The sequence below is a fragment of the Rhinopithecus roxellana genome, chromosome 14 (assembly GCF_007565055.1).
Source record: "Rhinopithecus roxellana isolate Shanxi Qingling chromosome 14, ASM756505v1, whole genome shotgun sequence".
In the NCBI taxonomy this organism is placed as follows: domain Eukaryota; kingdom Metazoa; phylum Chordata; class Mammalia; order Primates; family Cercopithecidae; genus Rhinopithecus; species Rhinopithecus roxellana.
In genome coordinates, this window is record NC_044562.1 from 100,350,390 (window position 1) to 100,376,615 (window position 26,226).

The 26,226-nt window shown below is 34.5% G+C and overlaps 1 protein-coding gene across 13 annotated transcripts in view; it reads right to left on the reverse strand.

The window, feature by feature from the left end:
• Positions 1 to 26,226, reverse strand: part of IKZF2 (IKAROS family zinc finger 2) — a 156,827-nt gene that overhangs the window by 14,565 nt on the left and 116,036 nt on the right. For all 13 annotated transcript variants that reach the window (XM_030916600.1, XM_030916604.1, XM_030916599.1 and 10 more), the window contains one exon: positions 7,870 to 8,007. In XM_030916600.1, the coding sequence (XP_030772460.1) occupies positions 7,870 to 8,007 (138 nt within the window). The remainder of the gene's footprint in view (positions 1 to 7,869; positions 8,008 to 26,226) is intronic.

A 26,226-nucleotide genomic window follows, 5' to 3' on the forward strand; every position in this document is an offset into this window, starting at 1 on the left:
CTCTTTAAATTTGCACACACACATATACACCAGAGGATTTATTTTTATTTGAGTCTCTCTTAAATCCATGACATACACTGTTGCCACTATTGGTGGCAAACTTGTTCATGTGGTTTCTCATCTTATTCCCCTGAAAGTGTTTTTAGCATTGACTAAAATCAATACTACTTTTAAGACTGCACTATTTTCAAGGCTTTTAGAGTTTATTTTTTAAAAACAATTTAAAAACACGTCAACTTGTTTTAGAGAAAAGCTTAAACAGACATACAAAATAACAGCATGATATTTAACTGTTTTTCTTAACCCATGTATTTTCCTGGAGCATATTTTCTATTTGATGGGCTGTTAGCCGTATTGGCAGTAGCTTAAATACCTGTACCAAGCAGCCCTCATGAAGGAGAGCCAATTCTAAACAAGTCTATGCACAGTAAACTGTGGCAGCTTTATGATTGTAATTTATTTTTAAAAGAGTTCTTCAGCAGGAAGAAGAATCCATTTCCAAATTGGCACATTGGCTCACTAAACTACTGCCCTAATTCATTTGACATACACACTCCAATGCTGTTCCCTATTCATCCCATTTGTCTAAGTTGCTACAGGCTAATATGTTAGCCCTTAGACACTGATATTCATAGTGCAAAGAACTTACAACAGTTGTTTTTTGAGTAGAAATACCACCCAAGGATGTTTAATTAAAGATAGGGTAACAACTCAGACACGGCAAATCAGTTGATTAAAAACAGTGTTCTCAGGAAAGAACATAACTTATTACTTGTTGATTATTGTTGCTTTCTCCAGTTGCATTTGTGCCAGTACTGTTTGGAAACCTAAAGCTTTCATTTCTTAGAATAATTTTACTTGTTCAGTATGCACTGTAAAAATTATTTACTCTGATCTTGTCATTTGTATAAGATAGTCCCACTGTGTACAAAAAATGTCTTCTCACTTATAAGGGGATCCTCTTGGCAGACACAAAAATAAGTGAGAAAGCAAGAGATGAAAGTTAGGAAAACTGAGTGCACAATTCAGTTGACGTATTTAATAACCAATAGGTTGCTAATTTTGAAAAAATGAAACATAGTGTGAAAAAATGTTTTCATGATTTGGACATGTTTAAAGAAATCAACATTCCATCCAAGTTTTGATTAACCTATAGATGGGTCAGAAAAATTGAATTGTAATCTACATTTAATAAGAAGTCCTCTGGCTATGAAGAGCAAGGGATTGTGCAATCACTGGATATTAATTTGGAAAAAAATTTCCAAGGTGACACTGAGGAACAAGGAAACACATCATTGTCTACAATATATAATTAATGATGTTATCACATTGAAAAAGTATGTCCCAAGATATTATGTATAAAACATTATATTCTCTTTTAGTAACAACTAAAAAAGTTACACAAAAGCCAAAGAGTCAACAAAAAAGCAAAGAATTTCAAAAACATTCAAGGATGACCATACAATTCACATAAGGGGAGTCAGAAGGATGGCACAGTGGTGGTGGTGTGGTGGAGAACCAGGTAATGAGATACAAATTATGGTCAAAATCTTAACTTTTTGTTTGGATGGTAGATTTTCAAACACTTACTACATTATTAGAAGTAACTATAAAACTAAAAAGCAGTCCAAGTATGGACCAAAGATGAAAATATGTCAGAGACCAAGATCCAAAATGAAAGAATTTGGAAAGAAAAAAAAAAATGTTGCTGTAAATTTTGCTAAAAAACTAGCAAAACTGGTTAACGGGTTTGCCCCCGAAATTGAATATGCTAATTTGTTCTGAAATGAGTAGTCCAAAACCTGGCAGTTTTGTGCTAAGTTTCACCCTGAATTTTCATATTTGAACGCATTTAACACTCAAAATGAAACCCGGGTGTGGGAACTGTCCCACACCACATCCACCTCAATTCAGATGATTTGTCCCCAGTTCAATGAAGCTCATGTGAACTGAAAATGATGACTTTGACAGAGTTCTGATCTAATTTCTACTTTACAATAGCCCTTTTCATGTCAAAAATTGATCTTGTTTCTACCACATCGGCAATAATAATAACTGACGTATACTATATGCTATGTGCTGTTTTAAGGCTTTGCATTTAATAATTTAATTCATCCAGAAACTCCATGAAATAGGTGTAATGCCATCTTCACTGTACAGATGAGAACACAAAGACACAGAGATGTTAAGTAATTTCCTCAGGGTTTACATCTGGTTAGTACAGAATGTTATTACTACTAGGAGTCTGGCTCCAGAGCCTGGCTCAACCATTATGCTATACTATTCTTTGTAGAGGTATTTTGGGCATTGACTTTTTATAAACCAGTCAGACATATTTGTAAGGTCTACCATTGGGTAAAGATCTGATACATTTTTCCTTAATTATGTAACCAATCTGATTTTTTTTGCTTCATGGATCTGGGTGCAACTCATCAAAATATTTCTGTGTATATGTTGCTAGAAATATAAAACAAATTCCGTAGATATCTCAATAATGCATTAATCACACAGACATTAATCTGGGCTAAAAATATACCAATAAGGTAACTTCCCCCGTTTGAACAAACTTCATAACCAAACATCCTCTTTGACCTTATATTTGAGGTTATAACCAAGATAAAAACATAATTCCATTAGATCACTGTTTCATCACACTGATAACCATAAAGGCAGAACCATAAGTGTATTCCCAGTATCCTTTTGAAAAACCAAACAGTTCACCCAAATTCAAATTCCAGGAAGAGCGTCTGAGGTCACATGTCTAGCCCCGGGCAGGAGAGGGCAGAGTACCTGGACTGAGGGTCCCACCACAGCTACATGCAACAGGAAAGTTCTCTAAAGGTAAATGGGCACTCTTGTTATCAAGAGAAGGAGGAAGGGATGTCAGGCAGGCAAAAACAACAGATGTCTTCTATATTGTTGCAAATTTTCTCCATGTTACCCGATCTAAAAAAACACTTTACAGTTATCTTAGTTATTTTCTTGACAGGATTTGGCAGTGCTGACACTTGCTTTGGCTTCTGTGAAATCACTCTTTCCATGTCCCTACTCTGCTCTTACTCATCTTCATGAAATTTTTTTCCTGCTAGTGTGTTCTTGGCCTTCTTGATGTCTCACTCTGTACTTATCCGTACTGCCTTATTAAAAACTACTATGTTGGGCCACTACATAAATTATGATGGAATCCTGCATCTTTGTTTACTACTCAGACCCCTCTCAAGAGTTTGAGATCTATATATTTAACTTCTTCCTAGACAGTTTTACTTGGCTATTTCATAGGGACATAAGAGAATATAGTAAAAGAAGTAAAATCTCCATTTACCTTTCTTTCTTCTATTTTCCTAATTACCATATCAGTGAATGACACTACTATTTACCCCATCAGCCATGCTGGTCACCTGTGGAAAATCCTAGATTTCTTCCTTTCATCCAGACTTCTGCCTCTCCTCCTCCCTACCACATCTCTTTACAAACACACATGGAGGTACCCCAAGTGTTTTAGATGCTACATTGGTAGCTGTTCACACATGTTGTTCTTTCTTCAGGAAACACCCTTCTCCATTTATTAGTTCACATTTTTGCTTTTCAAAACTAAGCTCAAACATAAATTTCGTGGGAAATTCCTCTTGGATGTCCTGCTGATTTAGGTATGTCCTCTCTGTCTCCATAATGCTTATCACATAGTACTATAATTGTTGTTTTACTGGTCTATCTTCCAATAGCTGGCAAATAACCTCAGGGGTTGCATTCTGTTGTATTTGTGTCTCTAATACCTTTTATGATACAAGAGAGATATAATATTCAATGGATGTTCACTGAATGATGTCACCCAATGGAAATAAGTCAAAAAAGCTTACTCCAAAGTTTGGGGGTGCCCAATAATGCCTCTATACTTAGTGAAAAAGAATCTCCCTTTCCCCAACAATTCAAAGCATAAACCTAATAATATATATAGATTTTAAGCTGGCTATCCTTCTGCTTTGCACTTTCATTCTCATCTTTAGGTTGGGGTAAAACAGGTAATAACATAGTTTGATTTTAAAGTTTTTTCTTCAAGCTGAATAGACTTGAAAAAGCAACATAAAGATAATATTGAACAAGATAATCTGCCATAAAACCTAATTAAATAAGATAATTTGCCCTAAATTCCAATTAAATAAATAAGCTCATCAAACCCAATTAAATACTTTAATTATATAAATTATCTTTCATAAAACTCAATTGTTATCATTATTTCCAAAACTGTGAGTCATGATATTCCTCCTTTTTCCTCAAACTCAATCAACTTTTCTAAGAACATTTTATTCTACCTCCTAAATATGTCTTCAATATTTCACCTTGTTCTCTTCTCTTGCTGTTGCCTTTTCATCTTTTTCTTGGCATTCTCATTTCCAGTCTCTCCTCACAGCCTACCCCCTGCCCGAGGTAGGCATTTATCATGTATCCTCATTGGAGACATTTTTCTTGATTTGATTACCTCAATAACAAATTTGGTTACCCTAGTGGCCCCCCATCAGTTACACAATGAAATTCAAACACTAGATTAGCAGAGAAGACTCCGTCTTTGCATCATAACCTACTAATTCAGAAGCTTTATTTCCTACCACTCCTTAAACTGCAGTTACACTCAACATCAGGGAAGCTGTTAATTATCTTTTATATTTCCAAGCCTCTTCTTCTCCCTGAATATACATTCTCTGTATCCTGCCTGATTTATGCAATTTTTACTCATCTCTCATGTTTGGATTGAACACTCCTGCATGTAAGAAGCCTCTCTTGACTTTGTTCCAGAGTTAGGTTAATTCTACATCTATGTTCCCACAGAACTGTGTAAGCATCTTTATTAGAGCTTTTGCTCCATTGTATTTTATTTTCTTAAAGTATGTATTTCCTACCAGACTATAAAGTAAGTGTATTAAAAAACTGTGTCCATTTATTTTTATACCCCAGAATGTTCCATATAACTTGGCACATAGTAAGCTCTTGATAAATGTTTTCTGAGTAAAGTGAAAAATGCCTCTTTTTCTTTAAAAAATTCCATACTAGAAGAACAGCATAGGGAAAAACATGTTTTGGAAAAGACAGACTAGGAAATATAACTATGTCAGATATTTTTTAAAAACGAGTAATAGTTAAATCATTTCATGGAGCTAATGGCAACCAAAATGATGGCAACTCTCATATCTACCACAAAAAAGGAAAACAAATAAATAAGATACAGCAAGAGAAGGGGATAAATATAAGTTTCATCGTGGTTCTGTTTAAAAAGAGACATATGCCAAGCTATTTATATGAGACATATGTTAATGATGAACTCTAGCAGCATTTTACAGAACCATGTTTTTCTCTTACAGTATTTATCAACTCCTACCTCATATGGCCAGTTTCCCATTAAGCATGTTAATAAAAGGAAGAGAATATTAAGGATAATATCAAATTATTGTTACAACAAACCCAGAAAAAGTACGGTATGAAATGGCATGAATATAAAATTATGTGGTTAAAACGATATCCAATATTTAAGAATATTTGGTTCTATAAATGGTATCTATAAATGGCCACCCTCAACCCCTTCTCCTCTTTGGTTTTACCCTCTGCTCTACCTACCCAGTGCCCCTGCCTCTTTCCCACTTTCCTCCACTTGGTTCCAGCCTTCGCATCACCTGTAAAGGGCCTATGCCTGTGGAGGGCTAAGCAATCTGGGGAACAGGGGTTAGGACTGTTAAACTAAACTAGTTGTTTAGAAGACATGTCTTTGCTTCTCCCAAAATGCACTTGTTTAAATTTTTCGTTAGCATTTGATTCTCTAAAAGTTCAATCTGTCAACAGATAATTAAATGTTGATTATAATAATTTATTTACATTTTACCTCCCTATTACCATATAGTCTTTTAGGAGTATGTATGCAATACAGAATTCCATAAATAACTAGGAATGCAAAAATAATAAATAAAGTTGGAAATGCATAACCCCATCAAATGTCAGAACTGTAATGGGAGAACATCATATAGAAAAACTAGTAGCAACGCTGTAAGGTGTTTTGGGGAAGATTTGGTATTCCCCTAAGCTTCCATCAGCTTCCTGCCTCAACTTACCCTTAAATCCAGCAATTTAAATAGTAACAATGTGTTTGGTCAGCAAATGAAACCTCTAATGCTTAAGTTATTGCTGGTAAATAACAAATTTATAGGAAATAGCACATTTACTGTTACTGAGTTATTTAATGTTCTCAAATGTTAGCGGTAAAGTAAACCATTTGTTGGGCATTTATTACATATCCCATCACATTTAATCCTCAAACCCAGCCTGTGAGTGACACACCCAGACACCATGTAGCCAGAGCAGGTTTGGCAGACTCCGACACACACCATTTTGTAATCTCTATGTTCTAGATCCTATGCTATCGTCATCAGCCCAGGTAATGCAAGCTTGAAATATCAAATTTACCAAGACTTGATACACAGATAGGTTTGTAAAAAATGTTAATGATGATAATATAAAAATAAATGGACTTGATCACAACAATCAATAGAATTAGATTCTTTAGATTATAGAAACTAGAAGGAAACACTTCAGTTGTTCAGGATAACAAGAAAAATTTTAAATTAAAAAAATTCCCAATTCAACAACACATAATCACTAGCTATCCAACAAACACAGTTCCACAGTGTATACTCTATAAAACAAACAGAAAACCCCAGAAATAATCCTTGACCTGGCTATGTCTAAGCCAATACATAGATATTTATATTTTAAAAGTGACTGTGCAATCCCCAACTATACCATCTAATACTGGGCAAACCTTTTTAAAATAAAAGATATACAAGTAGCCAGGTGCAGTGGTTTACACCTGTAATCCCAGCACTTTGGAAAGTCAAGGCGGGTAGCTCACCTGAGGTCAGGCGTTTGAGACCAGCCTGGCCAACATGGCGAAACCCCATCTCTACTAAAAATAGAAAAATTAGCCAGGCCTGGTGGCGCATGCCTGTAATCCCAGCTACTCAGCAGGCTGAGACAGGGGAATCGCTTGAACTCGGGAGGCAGAGGTTACAATGAGCTGAGATCGCGCCACTGCCCTCCAGCCTGGGTGGCAAAGTAAGAGTCCATCTCAAAAAAAAAGAATAATAAAATAAAAAATAATTTAAAAAAATAAATAAAATATATACATGTACTAATAAGTTGAGATTTTTGTCTTTGTATAAATAAAACTTATCACTATACAAATCTAATTAGTAAGACAAGACAGACACTACAAATCTTAAGAATTGAAATTCATCATTTTCCTGTATAAGGCTGATTATTAAAATTAACTTTTCAGGAACAGAGAATCCTTCCTACCTGCCACAGTGTAGTTAGAGATGAGGATGTTTTGCTTGGAGAATGTTTTTATGGAGAGAGATGGTATCTAATTTTGGTCTAGATTGTTTTGCACATTGTAGAAACCAAAATCAGCAATTTCTCAGAAAAATTAAAGGGCCGATTGGAGAAATTTCAAATTATATGACTGATCACTTAACTAACAGATATGAAAATATTCAAATAATCAATGCATTCTTTTAGGCAACCTACAAACTAAAGTGGAACCAGCTCTAACTATCTGGTTAGCTAAATGAAAAAGAAGAGTAAACAGCACCTGCCTTTGGTATATTAAAGGTTGGTTGCCATTATTATGCTAAGTCAAATGTTATCAGAAATAATTTGGGAATATTGCAAAATTTCAATATAGATTATTTGCAATGTACCCCAAAGCTCAACTCATTTAAGTTAAAGTGATCTAAAATAGTTTTAAACAGCATAAGATTTTATCTTCATATTGAACTACAAAAGCAGTAGGGGGAAATAAAAATGATGAATCCAATTTCTACCCACCATGGTGACTCATGACCTGCCCAGCAGCCTCCATGCTGACATTCTGGAGATAGTTGTGGCAGCGTTCCTTGTGCTCCTCCAGTGAACTGCGCTGCTTGTAGCTTCGTCCACAGTAGTTGCACTTGTGAGGTTTACCCACTGTGAAGAGAACTCAAGGTCAGTGTGCTGTCAGTCCCATCCACATTTAAAGCAAAATCAATAGCTAACTTTTGATAGTCTAGGGGGAAGCACTCATATAATTTTCAGACTTAAATCTTTTCCTCCTTTACATTCCCATTTTGGCAAGAAAAGAAAATACATTTCTACCAAGACTAAAAGACAACAAGAAGACAGGCGGATCATACCTCTGGCAACAGGGGAAATACTGAATCAAATTCTTGCTCTGACTGTATTCTAGATCTTGAGGGCCTGATGATCAATCTTCAAATTATCTGACTCTTAATACATTGACTCTCAGCTTTGACTCATTAAAAGACAAATCAGGAGTATCCTAGATACATCATAAGTTTTTTTTTCTTTCTTTCTTTTCGGGTAAGGGCAGAGAATTTTACAGAAGAAAACTTAAAATGCAACAACTTGAAATGTCACCGTTTAATAAACAGATTATTCTTGGGTACCAAGAAGATTAAAAAGAACTCAAGTGGTGAGAAAAAGTACAGATGAAAGTAGTTTCCTTTCTTTTCACTTTGGTAACAACTATTCATACATGCAAAATTTTGTGGCAGATAAGTATATTCTCCCTCATCAGCTTTTATAATACCAAGAATTAACCTACTAGGTGCTTTGAGTCAGGATTATTATACAATATGTAGTTATGAAATGATAGTAATAGTTTCCAAAACATCTCACATTCAGGAAATGAATTATTCCCTAATAGCTAGGGAGCCATTATCTCAGTGTCATTATCTCAGTACATCTGTTAAAATACGAAGATGTTCAGTAAAAAAAAAGAACTTTAAAAAACAAAGTAAGAAGAAAAATATAATCTCTACAGAAAGAAGCACGTTTTAACGCATGACTCTTCATAAGGACATCACAGAGCACTTTTGACTCTTGGTTTTGAATGAATATAGAACAACATAAAACCCCAGGTGGTCTGTGCCAAAGCCCTCAGCAGTAAAGCACAGTGTGATCCCCGCCCATGTCTCTATTTGACTCCCATGGGAATTACTCAGTTTTTGCCCAGAGAATAACAGACAACTCTTTTTCACGACCAAAGATAGCATCACTAATTCGTCATCTTATAAACCCATGCTATGACATTGGTCACGGGAGGAAATGAAATACTGTAACAAGGCAAGGTATTCATGGCCGCCTAAAAGTTTCACAGTACTGACAAAAAAGAAAACTACACCAAATCTTTTTTTTGGGGGGGCAAAATTTTAATAGAATGGAATTGAGGTACACATAAATTAAGATCAGTTATTTCATAATCATAATTGTTTGCAAACTATCGTAAAAGCTATTTATGGAGTGATTATTCAGTTTTTAAAAAATGTTTGGCAAACTAGCTTCTATTTTTTGGAACTATGGATTTCTGGGAAGTAGCTGAGAATACTGTGCAGAACTTATATCACCATGTGACAGCATTAAAAATACAAGAAAATAAGTTTTGCTGAAATCATCTAGTGTAAATAATATAAATAAATTTACATGTAATTATGTTCCAAGATATGGGACTACATAAGAAAAAGTATCTGTTTGCGATTCGCATTACTCAATTTTGGGTTGTTCTGTAATATTTCTCTAGAAGTAGTAACAAATTTACACTGAACAAGCTTATTAACCGATTAATATTTATTAAGCACTTACACTGAAGCTAATAGCCCACTGTAAACTACTTCAGCCATTTTCTGGTCTTCCCTGGTATTAGTCCCATCACATTATGATGCCTCTGTTGTACCATGAGCATATTCTCCAATACTTTCTTCCCCTTATTTCTTTAAGCAATCATTGTATCTTCTCAATTTAATTAAAACATGGTTTTTCATTCCTCTGCCCTTGGCTTACAACCCTCTAAAAGTCCCAACTTACCTGATAAGAAAGAAGAGACATGAAGTTTTTACTGTTTTCTACTCATTTTTTACTACACTCATTACTATTGCATCTGCTTTATTTCAGCTTCTTCCATTTTGTCCTCTATTTTAAAGCATCACTCCTTCCTCTTCATCCCATCATTGAATCCAACAGGGATTTGAGTTGGGCTTTGTTATAAAAGTACAACTTTAATTTTCCCAACTCTTCATCTCCATTCTATTCCAGCAACCCAATTATTAGGTGACATGTTGGATTTGGACATTTCTTACAACTACTCTATTTCCAATAAATTTGTTCTGGAGACAATCTATCCTTTTAACTCTCTCATTCATTCAATACGTATTTAGTAACAGACTACTGTGCATCAGTGCTGACGAGGCTAAAATGTAAAGTGGAAAACAAATTCCCATGGTGCCTATCCATATGCAACTGACAGTCTGGTGAGGAAGACAGACATTTAATGAATACACAAGCAAAATATTATAAATTGTGGGCGGTTACATGGAGCAAAAGAATGCTGTCGTAGTATAACATGGGGAAACTAGTTTGAAAAGGCTGAACAAGGTCTGTTTGAAGTAGGAACATTTCAGGTGATAACTGAAGAAAAAGTAGTTATTATACAATTGGGGAGTGGGGGTGGAAAGGCAGGATTTCAGGATTTCTGAGACCTGTAGTCATTTATTTTCTTCTATATACTTAGCTCCTTCAAAGTCTACATTCTGCCCTTACTACTCTTTTGAAAATTGTTTTCAGACATCACCAACAATCCCTGCAAATTCAATGGCTTTACTATCTCCACAAGACCATTTCCTATCCTTTTCATACTATTTCTTAAAAATAAAGTTTATAAAAATATTTATACTTACTCCCTATACATGTATTTATCTGTATGAGTTTATCTTTAAAGTAATACATAATTAATATGTATAACATATATATTCATATAAAAGGACCAATATTTCACTACCTTTATTTTTATAATAGTTACTACATATTGTCACCAACTGAAGCAGACTTTTTCTTGTATTATGGAAACATTTTTGAAAAGTCAATGGTCTCTGAATCATTAAATCCATAGACTTTTATTAATCCTTTATCTTCCTAATCTCTTGGCCACTATCAAACTTTCTTGTGTCTTGGGTCTCCTGTTTTAGTGTCTGAGATCAGATCCAACATTCCCCCCCACTGCTTCTCAGTTTTTTCCTAACTTGCAAATATGTTACATACATCCCTTCAGATATTGTTCTCAGTACAATGCTCTCCCTCTTTGCTCTCTAAATGAAGTGCTCATTTTTATGAAACATCCACATCAGGTCAAGAATAATTTCCCATGTTTGTAAGCTCCAGTTGGCCATGTACATCTTTGAATATCTGAGTGAATCCCTTCCCTACAATGAAAACAAAGAGCATCAGGACACAGCTGTCTCCTCTGCTCTCACAGAACTCTGTTCATACTCTGTTGATTCATTACTTTTAACAACTGTGTTGTAATTATCAATTTGATATCTATTTATTTCCCTAGTCCAAATGATGAGCCTCATAAGGACAGAGATCTTGTTTTACTCAATTTTAAATTGATAATACATATCAAGTTATTAAACATAGGAGACAATATGTATTTGCTGAATGACTACTTCAAATCCATACTTTCAACTGCCCTTTGAGTCTTGCCTCATGGATATTCCCCCAAAAGCAAATCATTCAAGATACTCACAACTATCTTCCTCCACAAAACTCCCTCTTTGTTCTGACTGCCCTCCTTTGCTAGCATTACCACTGTTCTAATACTCATGATTCACAACAGTGCACCACTTTTGTTACCTTCTACCTCTTTTCCTACTTCAAATCGCTGCTAAATTCTATATACTGGACTCATAAAATGATTCTCAATTTGATCCCTTCTTTTCATTCTCACAATCAATATCCTAGTTCAGGCCTTCATTATTGCTCACCTGGGCTGGCATAATAGACTTCAAATAGGCTTTCTCTTCCCATGTGTAATTATTTTATTCCTCTCTCCAACAACCTTCACTAACTGTTAACTTTTATTGAACTAAGTTGAAATCCCTTTACCTGGTATTCAGCACCCGATACAATCTGGTCCCAAAGCACACGTCCCACTCCTACCCCAGGCTCCAGTCAAAATTACTTTGCACCTACACTTCTGAGTCTTGTTTTTTGCTGTAATGGCCTCACATGATTCCTACCTCTTGAAATCGTCTGCATCCTTCCACTTCCAACCTCCTTAACTCTGTTCCATTTTAAAGTGATCTTTCTCACTAAAGAACTATTCCAATATTGACCCTCATGCTTAGAACGCTTCCAAAACTCTATCACTCTATCTTATATTATTTGTGACTTTTACACTGGTATTTACACACCAATTTTCATCTTCATGTTAGATCTTGACCTTTTTGAGAAATTTTAACCATATCTTACGTATCTTTGTAACCTCCAAAGAGTTTAGCAGGGTGCTTTGCTCATAGAAAGAACTAATAAGTGCAGTTTTTATGAGTGATACCATCTTGAAACTCTTTAAACAGCTTTCTCTCATTAGTTTTTCTAAAATCTTTTTCTAATTTCAAATGTAAAACATTCATATAAAAATTTTTTAATCACCAGTAAAATCCATAATTATATCATTTAGAAATAACTGTCTTTGGTATTTTGGTATCATACTCTTATGTTTTTTTTAATGCATGCAAAGATAAATTTTGGTATGAAAATGAGTTATTTTATACACTGTATTTTCTAACCTGTTTATTTTATTGAACAATATATTTTGAACATTTCCCCATATTATGAAGTGATATTTTGGTTGCTGCTGTTAGGTAACATTTTCTCCCAGATTCTAGAGTTATGGTAATGCTGAATTATTCAGTTTGCCTAGCATTCTAAGTCCTTTTCTTTTATTAGTTTAATGATTATTTTTCTTTTTACCATAGTTAGATATGCCTACAAAAAAAAATCAGATAGTCCCAAGTGGCATTTAATGAAATACACAGTCTCTTCCCCGTGCTGCCCTACCTGCCCCCAAGCAATCTAATCAAAATCCCAAAAAGCAACCATTTTCAGCTCCTTCTTCTGGCGATTATATTCATATTTCTAAATAATATATAAGTTATTTTTATTCATCGGGTTTAGAGATAATCTACTGCTTCTGTGTCTTGGTAGTTAAGGATTCAGCTCTTACAAACACCCTCTCAATTCTCACTTCTGTGGTCTTTCAATAGTTACATAATCATTTCTGATAATAGTATAGAAATGGAAATTTCCAGTAGTCACAGAAATATTAATCATAACATACTATTTGGTTCAACAGTGATTACATTTCCTTTTTTGTGCAGCTTTTAATTTTTCCTAGAGTTAATAATCATCTCACTTTTTATTTTGCTTGTGTTTCTGTATCCAGTCCACTTACCCCCCTCCTCTGAGGTTCTCACACCTTACTGATAACTGTTCTAAACACTCAGAGTCCAAAACAATGTCATAGGTCCTTGCCAACCCCACTTTCCTCTTGCCTTCTCACAACCATTGGCACCCCTTTCCCCAGTTGGAACTGATGGTACCCTGGGTTTATTACAGAGCTGTTATCCAGAACTTTCCTTTCTCTCCCTTATGATTAGTCTTTTGCTGCCTGAACCCCATGTTTTCCTCTTTGTTGGGTTTAGAATTTCCAAGTTGAAAGTCATTTTCTCTTAACATTTTGAAGACTTTTTTCCACTGGGCTACTAACCTCCAAAGTTTCTTTTTAAAAGTATTATATAAATGTAGCTTTATATGTGTCCTGTTTGTCTGAAAGCTCTTAGTAACTTCAGTTTGTCATTGATGTTCTGAAATTTCTGAAATATGAATGTATATCTTCGGTCTAAAGTCTCTTATTTGGATGTTTGTCCCTTACCTCTCAAAAAAACATGAGTTTGTACTATATATAATAAGCATATACTATTTCACATATTGCAGAATATTTACATATATACAGATAAAACATATAAATATGTGTTTAACATCTCTTCACATTATTACTATAGTTGTCAAAAGTCTATGGCTATTTCAACTTAATTTTTATATATGGCAGTAAGAGTCTTAGACCATTCTTTTCAAAAATATGGGTATTCAGTTGTTCTAGACCCATTTGTAGAAAACATTATCCTTTCCCCCCTTAAATTATCTCAGTACCTTTGTTGAAAACCAACTGATCAATTTGGGGTCTATTTCTGGACTCTATTCCATTCCATTAATCTCTGTGTCTATCCTTAAACCAACAGAGCAAGTCTTAGGATAAAGTTGGAATCAGGTAGTGCAAGTCATCCAAATTTGCCTTTTCAAAACTATTTTGGCTATTTTAGGTCTACATTTCCAAACAAAGTTTGAAATCAGTTTGCCAATTTCTGTTAAAAAGTCTGTTGGGATTTTGACTGAAATTGCCTTGAACTGACAGACTCAATTTCAGGAGAAACCAACATCTTAACAATACTGAATCTTTTAAATCATGATAATGTCTCATCTCTCCATTTATTGAAGTCTTTAATTTATCTCAGCAATGTATTATAACTCTAAGTGCACAGTTCTTACACATATTACTAAATTTATCTCTAAGTAGCTCATACATTTTGGGATGTTATGATCAATGGCATTGCTTTCTAAATTCCAATGTACAACTATTAATTCCTAGCATATAGAAATACATTTGATTTATTCTCAGTATGTCAAATAAATATTTGCATTACCATGTTTATTACATCATTATTCACAAAAGCCAAGATATGGAATCAACCTAAATGTCCACCTTTTCTTTTTACATTCATCAAATGATAACCTTCATCATGATGAGGAAGTTCTTTTCTTCTCTATTGTTGAGAAATTTTATAATACGTGAATGCTGAATTAAGTCAAATACTTTTTCTGCAACTTTAAAGACAAACTAAAATCTTTTCTTTTTTAGTCTGTTAATATGGAAAATTACATTGATTGGTATTTTTTTTTCACCCAATGTTAAACTAATTTTAAATTCCTAAGATAAATCCCACTTCGTCATGATATATTATCCTTTTTATATATTCTAGATCCAATGTGTTAAAATTTTAAGGACTTTTGCATCTGCATCATGAAGAATACCATTATGCAGTATTTTTTTCTTGTAATGTCTTTGATTTTGGTGTCAGAGTAATGTTGAACATAATAATTTGTTTGGAGGCCTCCCTCCCTCCCTTTTCTATTCTCTAGAGGAATTTGTTCTTTTAATGTTTTTCTTAAATTACATTTTCCTTAAATGTTTGACAGAATTTATCAGTGAAATCATCTGGAGTTTTCTTTGTAGGAAGGTTTTTAACTTCAATTTCAATTCCTGGAATAAATATAGGCTATTCAGAGTATGTATTTCTTCTTGAATGAGTCAATAATTTCTATTTTTTATTTCATCTAGCTGAATTTGACATAAAGTTATTCACAATATTCCCATATTATGCTTCCAATGGCTACAGGATTTTTAGCGATTTCCCGTTTTTATTCTGGATGATGCCAAATTATGTGATCTTTTTATACTGATTGGTCTTGCTAGAGGTTTATCTATTTTATTGATCTTTTCATGTAATCAGTCTTTGATTTCACTGACTTTTCTCCATTATTTTTGTTTCACTCTTTCATTGGTTTCAGTCTTTACCATTTTTATTTCTTTTCTTAACATACTGTGGATTGATCTTGTTCTTTTTAAATCTCTAAAGAAAGCTTAAGATCATTAGTTTGAGATTTTCTTCATTTCCAATATAAACTGTCTAAATCACAAATTTCCCTCTAAGCACCACTTCTACACATCATGTTCATGTTTTCCTCTATATTCTTGAATACATGGAGTATATATATAATGGTTGCTTTATCAACTTTGTCTTCAAATTCCACTATTTTGGCCATCTCTGGATCTATTTCTATTGCTTGAGTATTCTCCTGATTATAAATAATACTGTCTATGTTTTTGCATATCTGTTAGTTTTTTAATGGAATGCTGGATATTGTGAATTTTCCTTTAATTGATTCTAGATTTTACTGCATTTCTTTACAATGTGATTGACTTATCCCAATATGCAGTTGTTACTTGGAATTAGTTTGATCCTTTCAAAATTTACTTTAATGCTTGAAGGCAGGTCCAGAGCATGCTTTAGTCTAAAGACTAGCTTAGCTCCAGTACTAAGGCAATACTCTTCTAAGGACTTTACTCAGTGTCTTGCATATTACAAGACCTTCTCACTTTGACTGGTGAGAATTAATTATACCCAGACTTCTACGTGTTCCAGAAATAACTTGGCCTTCTGCTTCCTAGTGTTTCTTTTCCCAACTTCAGGTAGTTACCTCGTACAGATAACTAGATAACCATTTAGCCAAAGAATCAAGGGAACCCTCTACTCTGCAAAACTCCAGAACTTTTTCTGTGCAGCTTCCTCCAATCTGTTACTCTGTTTTGCATGCACTAAACACACTGGTCTCCCTGGTCTCTGATCTGTCTTCTCAATTCAGCAAGACTACCTGGCTATGGGTTTGATGTCCTTGAGCTATGGCCTGGAAATCGCCTCAAGAAAGTAAGTTGGGGGCATAGGACTCACAAGTTTGGATTTTTTTATTTTTATTTTTCTCTCTCAGGGACCACAGTCTTGCATTGTTATTGTTATTGTCTAAAATTTATCTAATATATTTTGTCTAATCTTCTAGTTGCTTAAGTTGGGAAGATAAATCTGGTCCCTGATACTTCTTCATGGATTAAATGGATTTTTTTAATTGGATTAAATACCAAGAAGTCACACTAACTTTTAAAGTTTTAGCACCAATACAATTCAGATAACTGAAATAGTTTCCTATAAATATAATTTTAAGATGTGTTACAATACTAAGGATTCTACGACACAAAAGATAGCAGTGTTTCTCAATTGCCTCAAAAGTTAACATATAGTCTTTTCTTTGACATATTGTCCCTCACCAATAGCCCTATAGTAACAAAAATGAGAGAATTACTGGTGTAATCTGTCAAAGATACAGACACAGATTCCAGATATGAGGAATGAATTACAAATTAAATATCCAGTAAAGAAAACTTGACAATTTGGCCAACTGTTCAATTAGCAAATAGTTTGCTGGCATTTACTAGCATTTCATCTATCTGTCTTTATGTGGAATCAGAAATACAAAATAATCTGCCCTCATTCCCCTAAGAACCTATATACCTACCAAAAAGTAAGAGCAAGTCAAATTGCTATAAAAATTTTTTGAAATAACATTTACCATACATTCATAGAGTACTATGAAGAAGTTCATAGAGTACTATGAAGAACCAAGTCTTGTTCACTTATATTTTCTTGAAATATGTCACTTCAAGAGTTATCCTAGTGAAATCTATAAAACAAATTACAATAGCACTAATACATGTGGTAAAGGTTTTATTCTTTATATAGTGTATGTACATTTACACATACAGAAACATACAAAGCAATGCATTTATATATAGAAAATATATTTACCATTTTTCATAACATAAATTTAACATTATGCATATATCACATTTATTTTTCTTTAATAAAATTAAATGTACCTACTTTCCTATAAATACTGTAAGGCAAAAAATAGGAGTCTGAAATCTAATTTACCTTATAGAATTATAAATTACACTGAAGAAATATTAGCAATGACAATATGGCACAACAGGCATTTAAAGTTTTTCTGTTCTTAGTACTGGTAAGTTTTACTATGTCTTAGTGGTCTGTTACAGTGCATGAACTCTGTGTATGAACAATTTTAAGGTTTCTGATCCCCATTGCTACATTGCTGCCTCAAAAACAGTGTTGCAAATTCATATTCAAAATAGAAGTGTATAAGAAAGCCATTTCACCATGCTGTCACCAACAATAAATACTACCTTTAAAATAATACATTATCCACTTATGTGCTAGCCTATATCCTCAAATTGTAGTAAGGCACTTGGAGTGCTGAAGCAAACTCTTAGGGATACTGTATATTTTCCATTTTTAGGGAAATAATAATATTTGATACCTCTCAGACATCATGCACATTACTTATTCAGTTTCAACATTGTATCACACTACATTCCTTTCAATTATGTCATATCTTTGTGAAGCTGGGTTTCAGTGGTTGCTGCAATACAAAGCAAGCACTGCATGACAATCAATATGGAACAGGAAAAGAGAGTGGCAGTGTCCAACTTGATTTCAAGGTTGGGGAAGCTGTACCATGCCCAACAAGGCATACAATCCCATTAGTAAGTAACTGTGGCCATCTAAGGATGAAAACAAAACAAAACAAAAAAGCAATGTTTTGGGTTTCAATTTATATATTATAATTTTCCCAAATGGATAAAAAGTTGTTAGGGCACAAATCGTTACTAAGTTGTTTGGACCTTATTACTTAATAAAATGAAACTGTTCAGTATTACTTTTAGCCATAAATGCACTTTGACAAAATTATTAAGACACTAGGGTCACAATGAACCAAGAAAGTTTGGGAAAACTGAGCTAGGTAATAAAATGTAATTTGCATTTCTTTCACATTTGCATTAGTGAAACTAAATATTATTAGTTTCACTAATATTAAAAAATTATTAGCCTTTTGTATGATATCCTTTCAAATTATCTATTTCATGCCTTCATCTATTTTTTAATTATGATCTTACTGCTTTTGTCTTTCTCATCAGTTTGTTCGATCTCTGTATATATTAATGCCTTTGACTTATTTCTTGACTTACCTATTTGACTTATGCTTTTTTTGAGGCTTAGAGGTTTTATATTTTTGTGTGGTCAAAATTGTTGGTAGTTTCCCACGTTGTGATTTCTTTACTGTGTTAAGTTTTAAAATTCTGCCTGATACAGAATTTTTAAGAAATATCCACACCTACTTTTTTTTCTAAATCTTTAGAAGTCTTAATGACTCTAGATTTCTTTTTTTAATGAAATGATTAAGTGGGAAAAGAGTATTTTAGAAAGGAAACAGAGCCCTACCTGAAAAGTGAGACATCTTTCAAAGAGTATCTCTTTATATGAAATCATTTCAGGATAATTAGGTGTCTGTCAAAAATCATTACAGTGAAATAACTTTTATCTCTCTAAGGACAGTTTACTAAAATAGTTGAGGGTGGGGGGATGAACGTTAAATGTTTAAACAAGTCTGTGAGACAGTATATTTAATGCAGATTTCTTAGAGATTTACAATGTACATGAGCATTATCAGAGGTTCTTTTGGATGTTTAGCTACAATAACAAAAAAAGCAAACAAATAAAACTTATTTAACCCAATGTTTTCCCAAAAAACTATAAATATAGTACAATGTTTTTATTTTAGCACTAGTAATTTCCCAAGTAAATAACTGTTTGTGAACATACTGTGAGGAACACTGCATTATGACAATAAAAAAGGCACAAAAAGCCAGCATTCGTACTATTTTTCTTTTTCTTTTTTTATTTTTTTGTTGAGACGGAGTCTCGCTCTGTCACCCAGGCTGGAGTGCAGGAGTGCAGGAGTGCAGTGGCACCACCTCAGCTCACTGCAACCTCCGCCTCCTGGGTTCAAATGATTCTCCAGCCTCGGCCTCCCGAGTAGCTGGGACTATAGGCATGCGCCACCACATCTGTCTAATTTTTGTATTTTTAGTAGAGACGGGGTTTCACCATATTGGCCAGGCTGCTCTCAAACTCCTGACCTCAGGTGATCCACCCACCTTGGCCTCCCAAAGTGCTAAGATTACAGGCGTGAGCCACCCTGCCCGGCCACATTAACACTGTTTACTCTTCTTTAACAGGATATGCCAGGTGTTAAGCAAGGACATCTAGTTCCTTTAATATAAATTTCTTGAGCACCTCCAGTGTTCCACATTCTAGGTGCTGTAGGTACAGCACTGAATGAGACAAATGTCATTCCTGCATCCACAGAGCTAACATTATTAACCATCCAAATATTGCCATTTGTTTTATAATGTAACAACACTATTCAAAGTAAATTGAAAATCTTACACAGGACACAAACACCAGGAAAAATTATATATAAAAAAGTATGTATTGGATCTTTAAAGTAAAATCACAGACATTTGAAAGCAAAAGAAAACTCCTTTTTATTGTTTTGGGCACTCTGGAAGAAAAATAGGCACAATTCAAAAAAGAAAATATCTTATGTAAGATTATTTTTATAAGAGTCTAAGTTGTTGGCATCTACTTTTCTGTCACTTTAAGTAAACATGTTTCCTCAGATTTCTTGAACTTAACACCTAAAATAAGGAAGCAAAATGGGATTAAGCAAAATATACATTGTAACATATTTTGGCAGTGTAACAGTTATGCTTCCCCGGCATTTCCTTATCACATAAAATATTTTATTGCTTATTTTTATCATTGCTAATAAAATAATAAACGGAAGTAGATGTTTAATCTCTCTAAATTTTTCCATTTCTGTTAAAATATATACATATCAATTATTTATTCATATAACATAATTTACCAACTGCCTAAAATGTGGCATATATAATCATAATAATAAACATTATATTCAAAAACCATTTAACTCCTACAGTTGCTCACTTCTTTCACTGTAAGTGTAACATAAATTATTTAACAGATTGGTTGATGAATGTAGGAAAAAGACTAGAGAAAGTATAAAGGTGTAAAAAGTCTTAGCATGGCCAGGAGATGGTACAGTAAAATCTAAGACACAAAAGAAACAGCAGATATATTTGATACTATTTCATTATTACAAATGTGCAAAATATTCATTATGGAGAACAAAAAGTAAACAGAAAGGCTAGTAAGAATTTACTAGGCATACAGATTAAATGAATAATCCAAATTACATAGACTCTTCCTTTCAATAAGATTTCAATTCATCAAACTACTAGCATATCTTGGAGATATTGCAGGTTGAGCTCCAGCCCATCACAATGAAGACTATATCCTGATAAAGTGGGTCACTCAGATAAAAGTTATGTTCATATCATACCATAGTCTATTAAGTGTGCAATAGAATTGTGTATAAAAACAATGTATATACCTTAATTTTAAAAATATTTTATTGCTAAAAAATGCTAAACAGGCCAGGTGCAGTGGCTCTCACCTGTAATACAAGCAGGTGTAATACAAGCAGAATACTTTGGGAAGTGGAGGCAGGAGGATCACTAGAGCCCAGGAGTTCTAGACCAGCCTGGGCAACATGATGAAATCTCGTCTCTATAAACAATACAAAATTAGCAAAACTAGCCAGGGTGTGGTAGCATGCACCAGTGGTCCCAGCTACTCGGGACGCTGAGAGGCTGAGGTGGGAGGATCACTTAGCCCAGACTTTCAAGGCTACAGTCAGTTGTGATTGCATCACTGCACTGCAGCCTGGGCAACAGAGTAAGACCTTGTCTTAAATACATACATACATACACACATACACACACTGTAAAGATAATCTGAGCCTTCAGACTCATAATCTTTCCACTGGTGGAGGAGGGTGTTGCCTTGATGTCCATGGCTACTGATTGATAAGGCTGATGGTTGCTGAAGGCTGGGATGGATATGGCAATTCCTTAACATAAGGCAACAATGAAGTTTGCCGCATCAGTCAACACTTCCTTTCACAAAGGATTTCTCTGTAGCATGTGACATAATTTGATACGATTTTACCCAGAGTAGAATTTCTTTCAAACTTGGATTCAACTCTCTCAAACTCTGCTACTGCTTTGTTAACTAAGTTCACGTAATATTCTAAATCCTCTTGTCATTTCAACAATGTTCACAGGATCTGCACTAGAAGATTCGATCTCAAGAAACCACTTTCTTCGCTCACTGTAAGAAGCAACTTTTTATCCATTCACATTTTATAATGAGACTGCAGTAATTTGGTCACATCTTCAGGCTCCACCTCTAATTCTAGTTATGTTGCTGTTTCTACCACATCTGCAGTTCCTTTCTCCACTGAAGTCCTGGACCTCCTGAAAGTCATTCATGAGGCTGACATCAACTTCTTTCAAACTCCTGTTAATATCTTGACCTTCTCAGATGAATCACAAATGTTCTCAAAGGCATCTAGAATTCTGAATCCTTTCCAGAAGGTTTTCAGCTTACTTTGCCCACATCCATCACAGAAATCACTGTCTATGTCACCTCTAGCCTTATAAAATGTATGTCTTAAGTAATAAGACTTGAAAGTTGAAATTACCCCTTGAACATGGGCTGAAGAATATATGCTGTGTTAACAGCCATGAAAACAACATTAATCTGCTTTACTTCTCCATCAGAAGTCTTGGGTGACAAGATACATTGTCAATGAACTATAATATTTTGAGAGGAATTTTTGTTTCTGAGCAGTGTCTAAACAATATAGGCTTATTCAGTAAACCATATTGTAAACAAATGTGCTGTCATCCAGACTTTGCTGTTCCATTTATAGAGCACAGGCAGAGTAGATGTAGCATAATTCTTAAAGACCCTAGGATTTGGAACAGTCAATGAGCATTGGCTTCAACTTTAAGTCACCAGCTACACTGTCCTACCAAGACAGTCAGCCTGTCCTTTGAAGCTTTTAACCCAGACATTGACTTCTCCTCCCTGGATGGCAACTTCTTCTAATAGAAGGCTGTTTTGTCTACACTGAAAATCTGCTTTTTACCACAATCACCTTCATTAATTGGCTTAGCTAGTTCTTCTGGATGACTTACCATAGCCTCTACATCAGCACTTGCTGCCTCACCTTGCACTTTTATGTTATAGAGATGGCTTCTTTCCTTAAACCTCATGAACCAACCTCTGCTAGCTTCCAACTTTTCTTTTGCAGTTTCCTCATATCTCGTGGCCTTCAGAAAATTGAATATTGTTAGGGTCTTCCTCAGGATTAGGCTTTGATTTAAGAGAATGCTGTAGCTGGTTTGATCTTCTGTCCAGACCACTGAAACTTTCTCCGTAATGAGAAATAAGGCATTTTGCTTTCTTATCACTTGTGTGTTCACTGAAGGAGCATTTTAAATTTTCTTCAATAACAGTTCCTTTGCATTCATAACGTGCTGTTTGGCACAGGAGGCCTATCTTTTGGCATGTTTTGCCTGTTGACATACCTTCCTCACTAAGCCTCATCATTTCTAGCTTTGGTTTAAAGTGAGAAATGTGAGTCTTCCTTTCACTTGAACACTTAGAGGCCATTGTACAGTTATTAAGTGGCCTAATTTCAGTATTTTTGCATTTTAGGAATATAGAGGCCAGGTGAGGGACAGACAGACAGAGAAACTGGCCAGTTGGTGGAGCAGTCAGAGCTTACACAACATTTATCAACACTAACATTTAAGTTTGCCAGCCTGTACAGGTGTGGTTTGCGGTATCCTAACACAGTTATAATAATAACAAGAAAGATCACAGATCACAAAACAGACATAATAATGAGCAAATGTGAAACACTGCAAGAATTATTAAAATGTGACAGAAAGACATGATGTGGGCATGTGTCATTGGAAAAATGGTGTCAACCGACTTGCTTGGAATTAGGGTTACCACAAACTTTCAATTTGTAAAACACACAGTATCTGTGAAGTTCAATAAAGTAAGGCACAATAAAGGAAGTTATGCCTGTATTTCCTTACATCTGACTTTCTATATTACAATAACTCAGGCTTATGAGTAAGCAAATAATTTGGATAGCAAACAGCTCCCAAAATAATCAATTCAGAAGCAAATAGTTTGCTCTAACTTATGGAATATTCATATAAAGAATATATATTTGTAGATCCAGAATGTGGCTTCTTACTTGGATCTCAAATTCTAACCCTAATGCCAGTTGTGTGTGAAGCCTAGGTTAAGTTAAACTAGGAAATGGTTGTACCTAAGTCACAGCATTTCTGTGAAGATTTTTTTTTAAATCCATATAGAACACTCAAGGTACCTGACACACAATAAATGGAAAATTTTTGTTTTTTTTTCCCTGTAGCGGTCAACACCTTCTAACATATTATATAATTTTTAAAAACTGATTCTTGCCTGTCTCCCCTCATTAAAATGTAAGCTCCACAAGGACAGCCTTGCAGTCCACAATCTCACAGAGCTTACATTCAAGTGGGGTGGGACGGCACAGACAACATGTGTATAAACTAAACACCAACATAATCACAGATTCTGATTCAAGCTTTTTATTAAGATAGAGATAGCAAAATAGGACTAAGGGGATGCTTCTGGTAGGTTGCTTATGGATGCCACTATTTTCAAAGAGATGACATTTAAGCTAACATCTGAAAGATAATGAGGCAACTGTGCCAAGATCTTGGGAAAGTGGTGAAGGTATTGACTCCTAGGATCATCCATTAGTTCAAAAAGAGTAGGAAAGAATAAAGAAACCTCGGTTGCAAAGAACCCAGAATAAGGCGTAGAGTAGAAGAAGATCAGACAGGAGAAGTGGGCAGAACCACCAATGGCCATGATTAGTAGTTTGATTTTATTATAAAAGCAATGGAAAACCATTAAAATATTTTAAGAGGAGTGACATGATTTAAATCAGATGTTAAAGTAACATTCTGGTTGCTATATGGAGAATAGATTGGGAAGCAGGAGTATAGTGGCTGAGAGCAGAGACCCTAGATTCAGATAGACCAGAGCTTATTTCTCAGCTTTCATGAGTACATTGGAAGTTGGATAAAATGCAAATATATAGTCATAATGGTATGGGTTTTTTTGCTATATCAGACCATAATTTTTTAAAGTACTCTCACAAATATAATTTATACTATTGCTAGATTTATTTTGTTCTAAGCTGCTATATGTCTTCAACCATCATGATATATTTTTGTTTATAAAAGCATGATACAATTCTTGTTTTATTGTGCTGTGGGTGAGTATGTGTATGTTTGAAATCTAATGCAATAATACATTGTTGCCAAACCACGGAAAATAAAAGAAAAATAAGGTTAAAGTATAATCTTTATAAGCTGAGGAGGCATACATGTACTATGTAAAATGACAGACTGTGTGAGGACATTAGGTAACATCTCTTTCTTTAAACTTGACTCTGCTTATCTGCAAAATAAGGCCCTTAAAATGACTCTTGCCACAAAATAAGAACTTATTCAATATACCCATAATTTTTAATTTTTTTAATAGACTAATATTTATCATGTACTAGGAAACATACACAACGACCACTGACCTCCATGAATCTTTAAAACCTTCCTAGTTAATATAAGAATATTCAAAGAAAATAATCTGTCCATTAATTCATTCAATCAATATGGTATATAAGGGATGAAGATGCAAAACAGAATAAGCTCTCTTCTTTGAGATGCTGAATTTAAGACCTTTTATTCTTATCCAGATGCTTATCATCATCATCATATTTCTATACAATTTAAAGGGACTCCATTCTGATAGATGATTCATGATACTTTACATAAAATTGTATATTCTAAATATATTTTACATGCTTATGATGAATGATACTTTGTTTTTATTTTCCTTATTTGTCTGATTTTCTACCATTTGAGAGTTTTCTTACAGTATTTGGCAAGATAGTATAGGCTGTGGATGAACAGGTTTCTTTGACTCACATACACAGATCAAGTAGGAAAAATTGAAAGAAAGGGTAAAGGTTAGGTTAGAAAAAACCATCCAAATACCCACCCCCCGCCGCCCCCCTCACCCCCACACACACACGTCCCAATGTGTCATACCCTTCTGGATACTGGGTGAGTAATAAAGTTTGTGTGCAGCCTCTCCACTTCTGTTGTGGAGTTGCAAATATGCCAGGCCTGCAGACTCATGGTGTGGAAGGGAAAATGGTAAATGACCAAAATTAAGACTATCCACACTAAATCCAGGCAGGGTACAAAACTGTGGTAGCAAGCTTTGGAATGAGGACAATGTAGAATATTTAAAATAATGAGAAAGCACCCAGGAATCTTGTCCATTTCTTTAGAATTCCTGAAAATAAAGTAGGAAGGAAAGCTTCCTACAGTAAATTGATCTTCTAAATGACTTGCACCGAGGTGAAAAGAGCTACATAGAATTATAAAAGAAAGACTTTTAATTCCTTCTAGAAATAGGTTCTGAAAGAAGCATGACTACTACAGTTCATAAAAGATGAGATTGTATATGCTATTAAAAGTTTTACTTTCTTTTATAAGAAACATATAATGATTATTGGTCTGGGGTAGGGGAAAGAGGTGTTCTACCTGGTGGAAATCAAATGGGCTGTCTTACAGCTGGCCTGACTGAAAGTGGCTTTTACCTTCTGGGTAAATTTCAATGAGTAGGACCTCAAGTGTGTGTTTGAAGAGTCAAGAATGAAAATATTAATCCCATCTCCTTTCTTCAGTGTTTATCG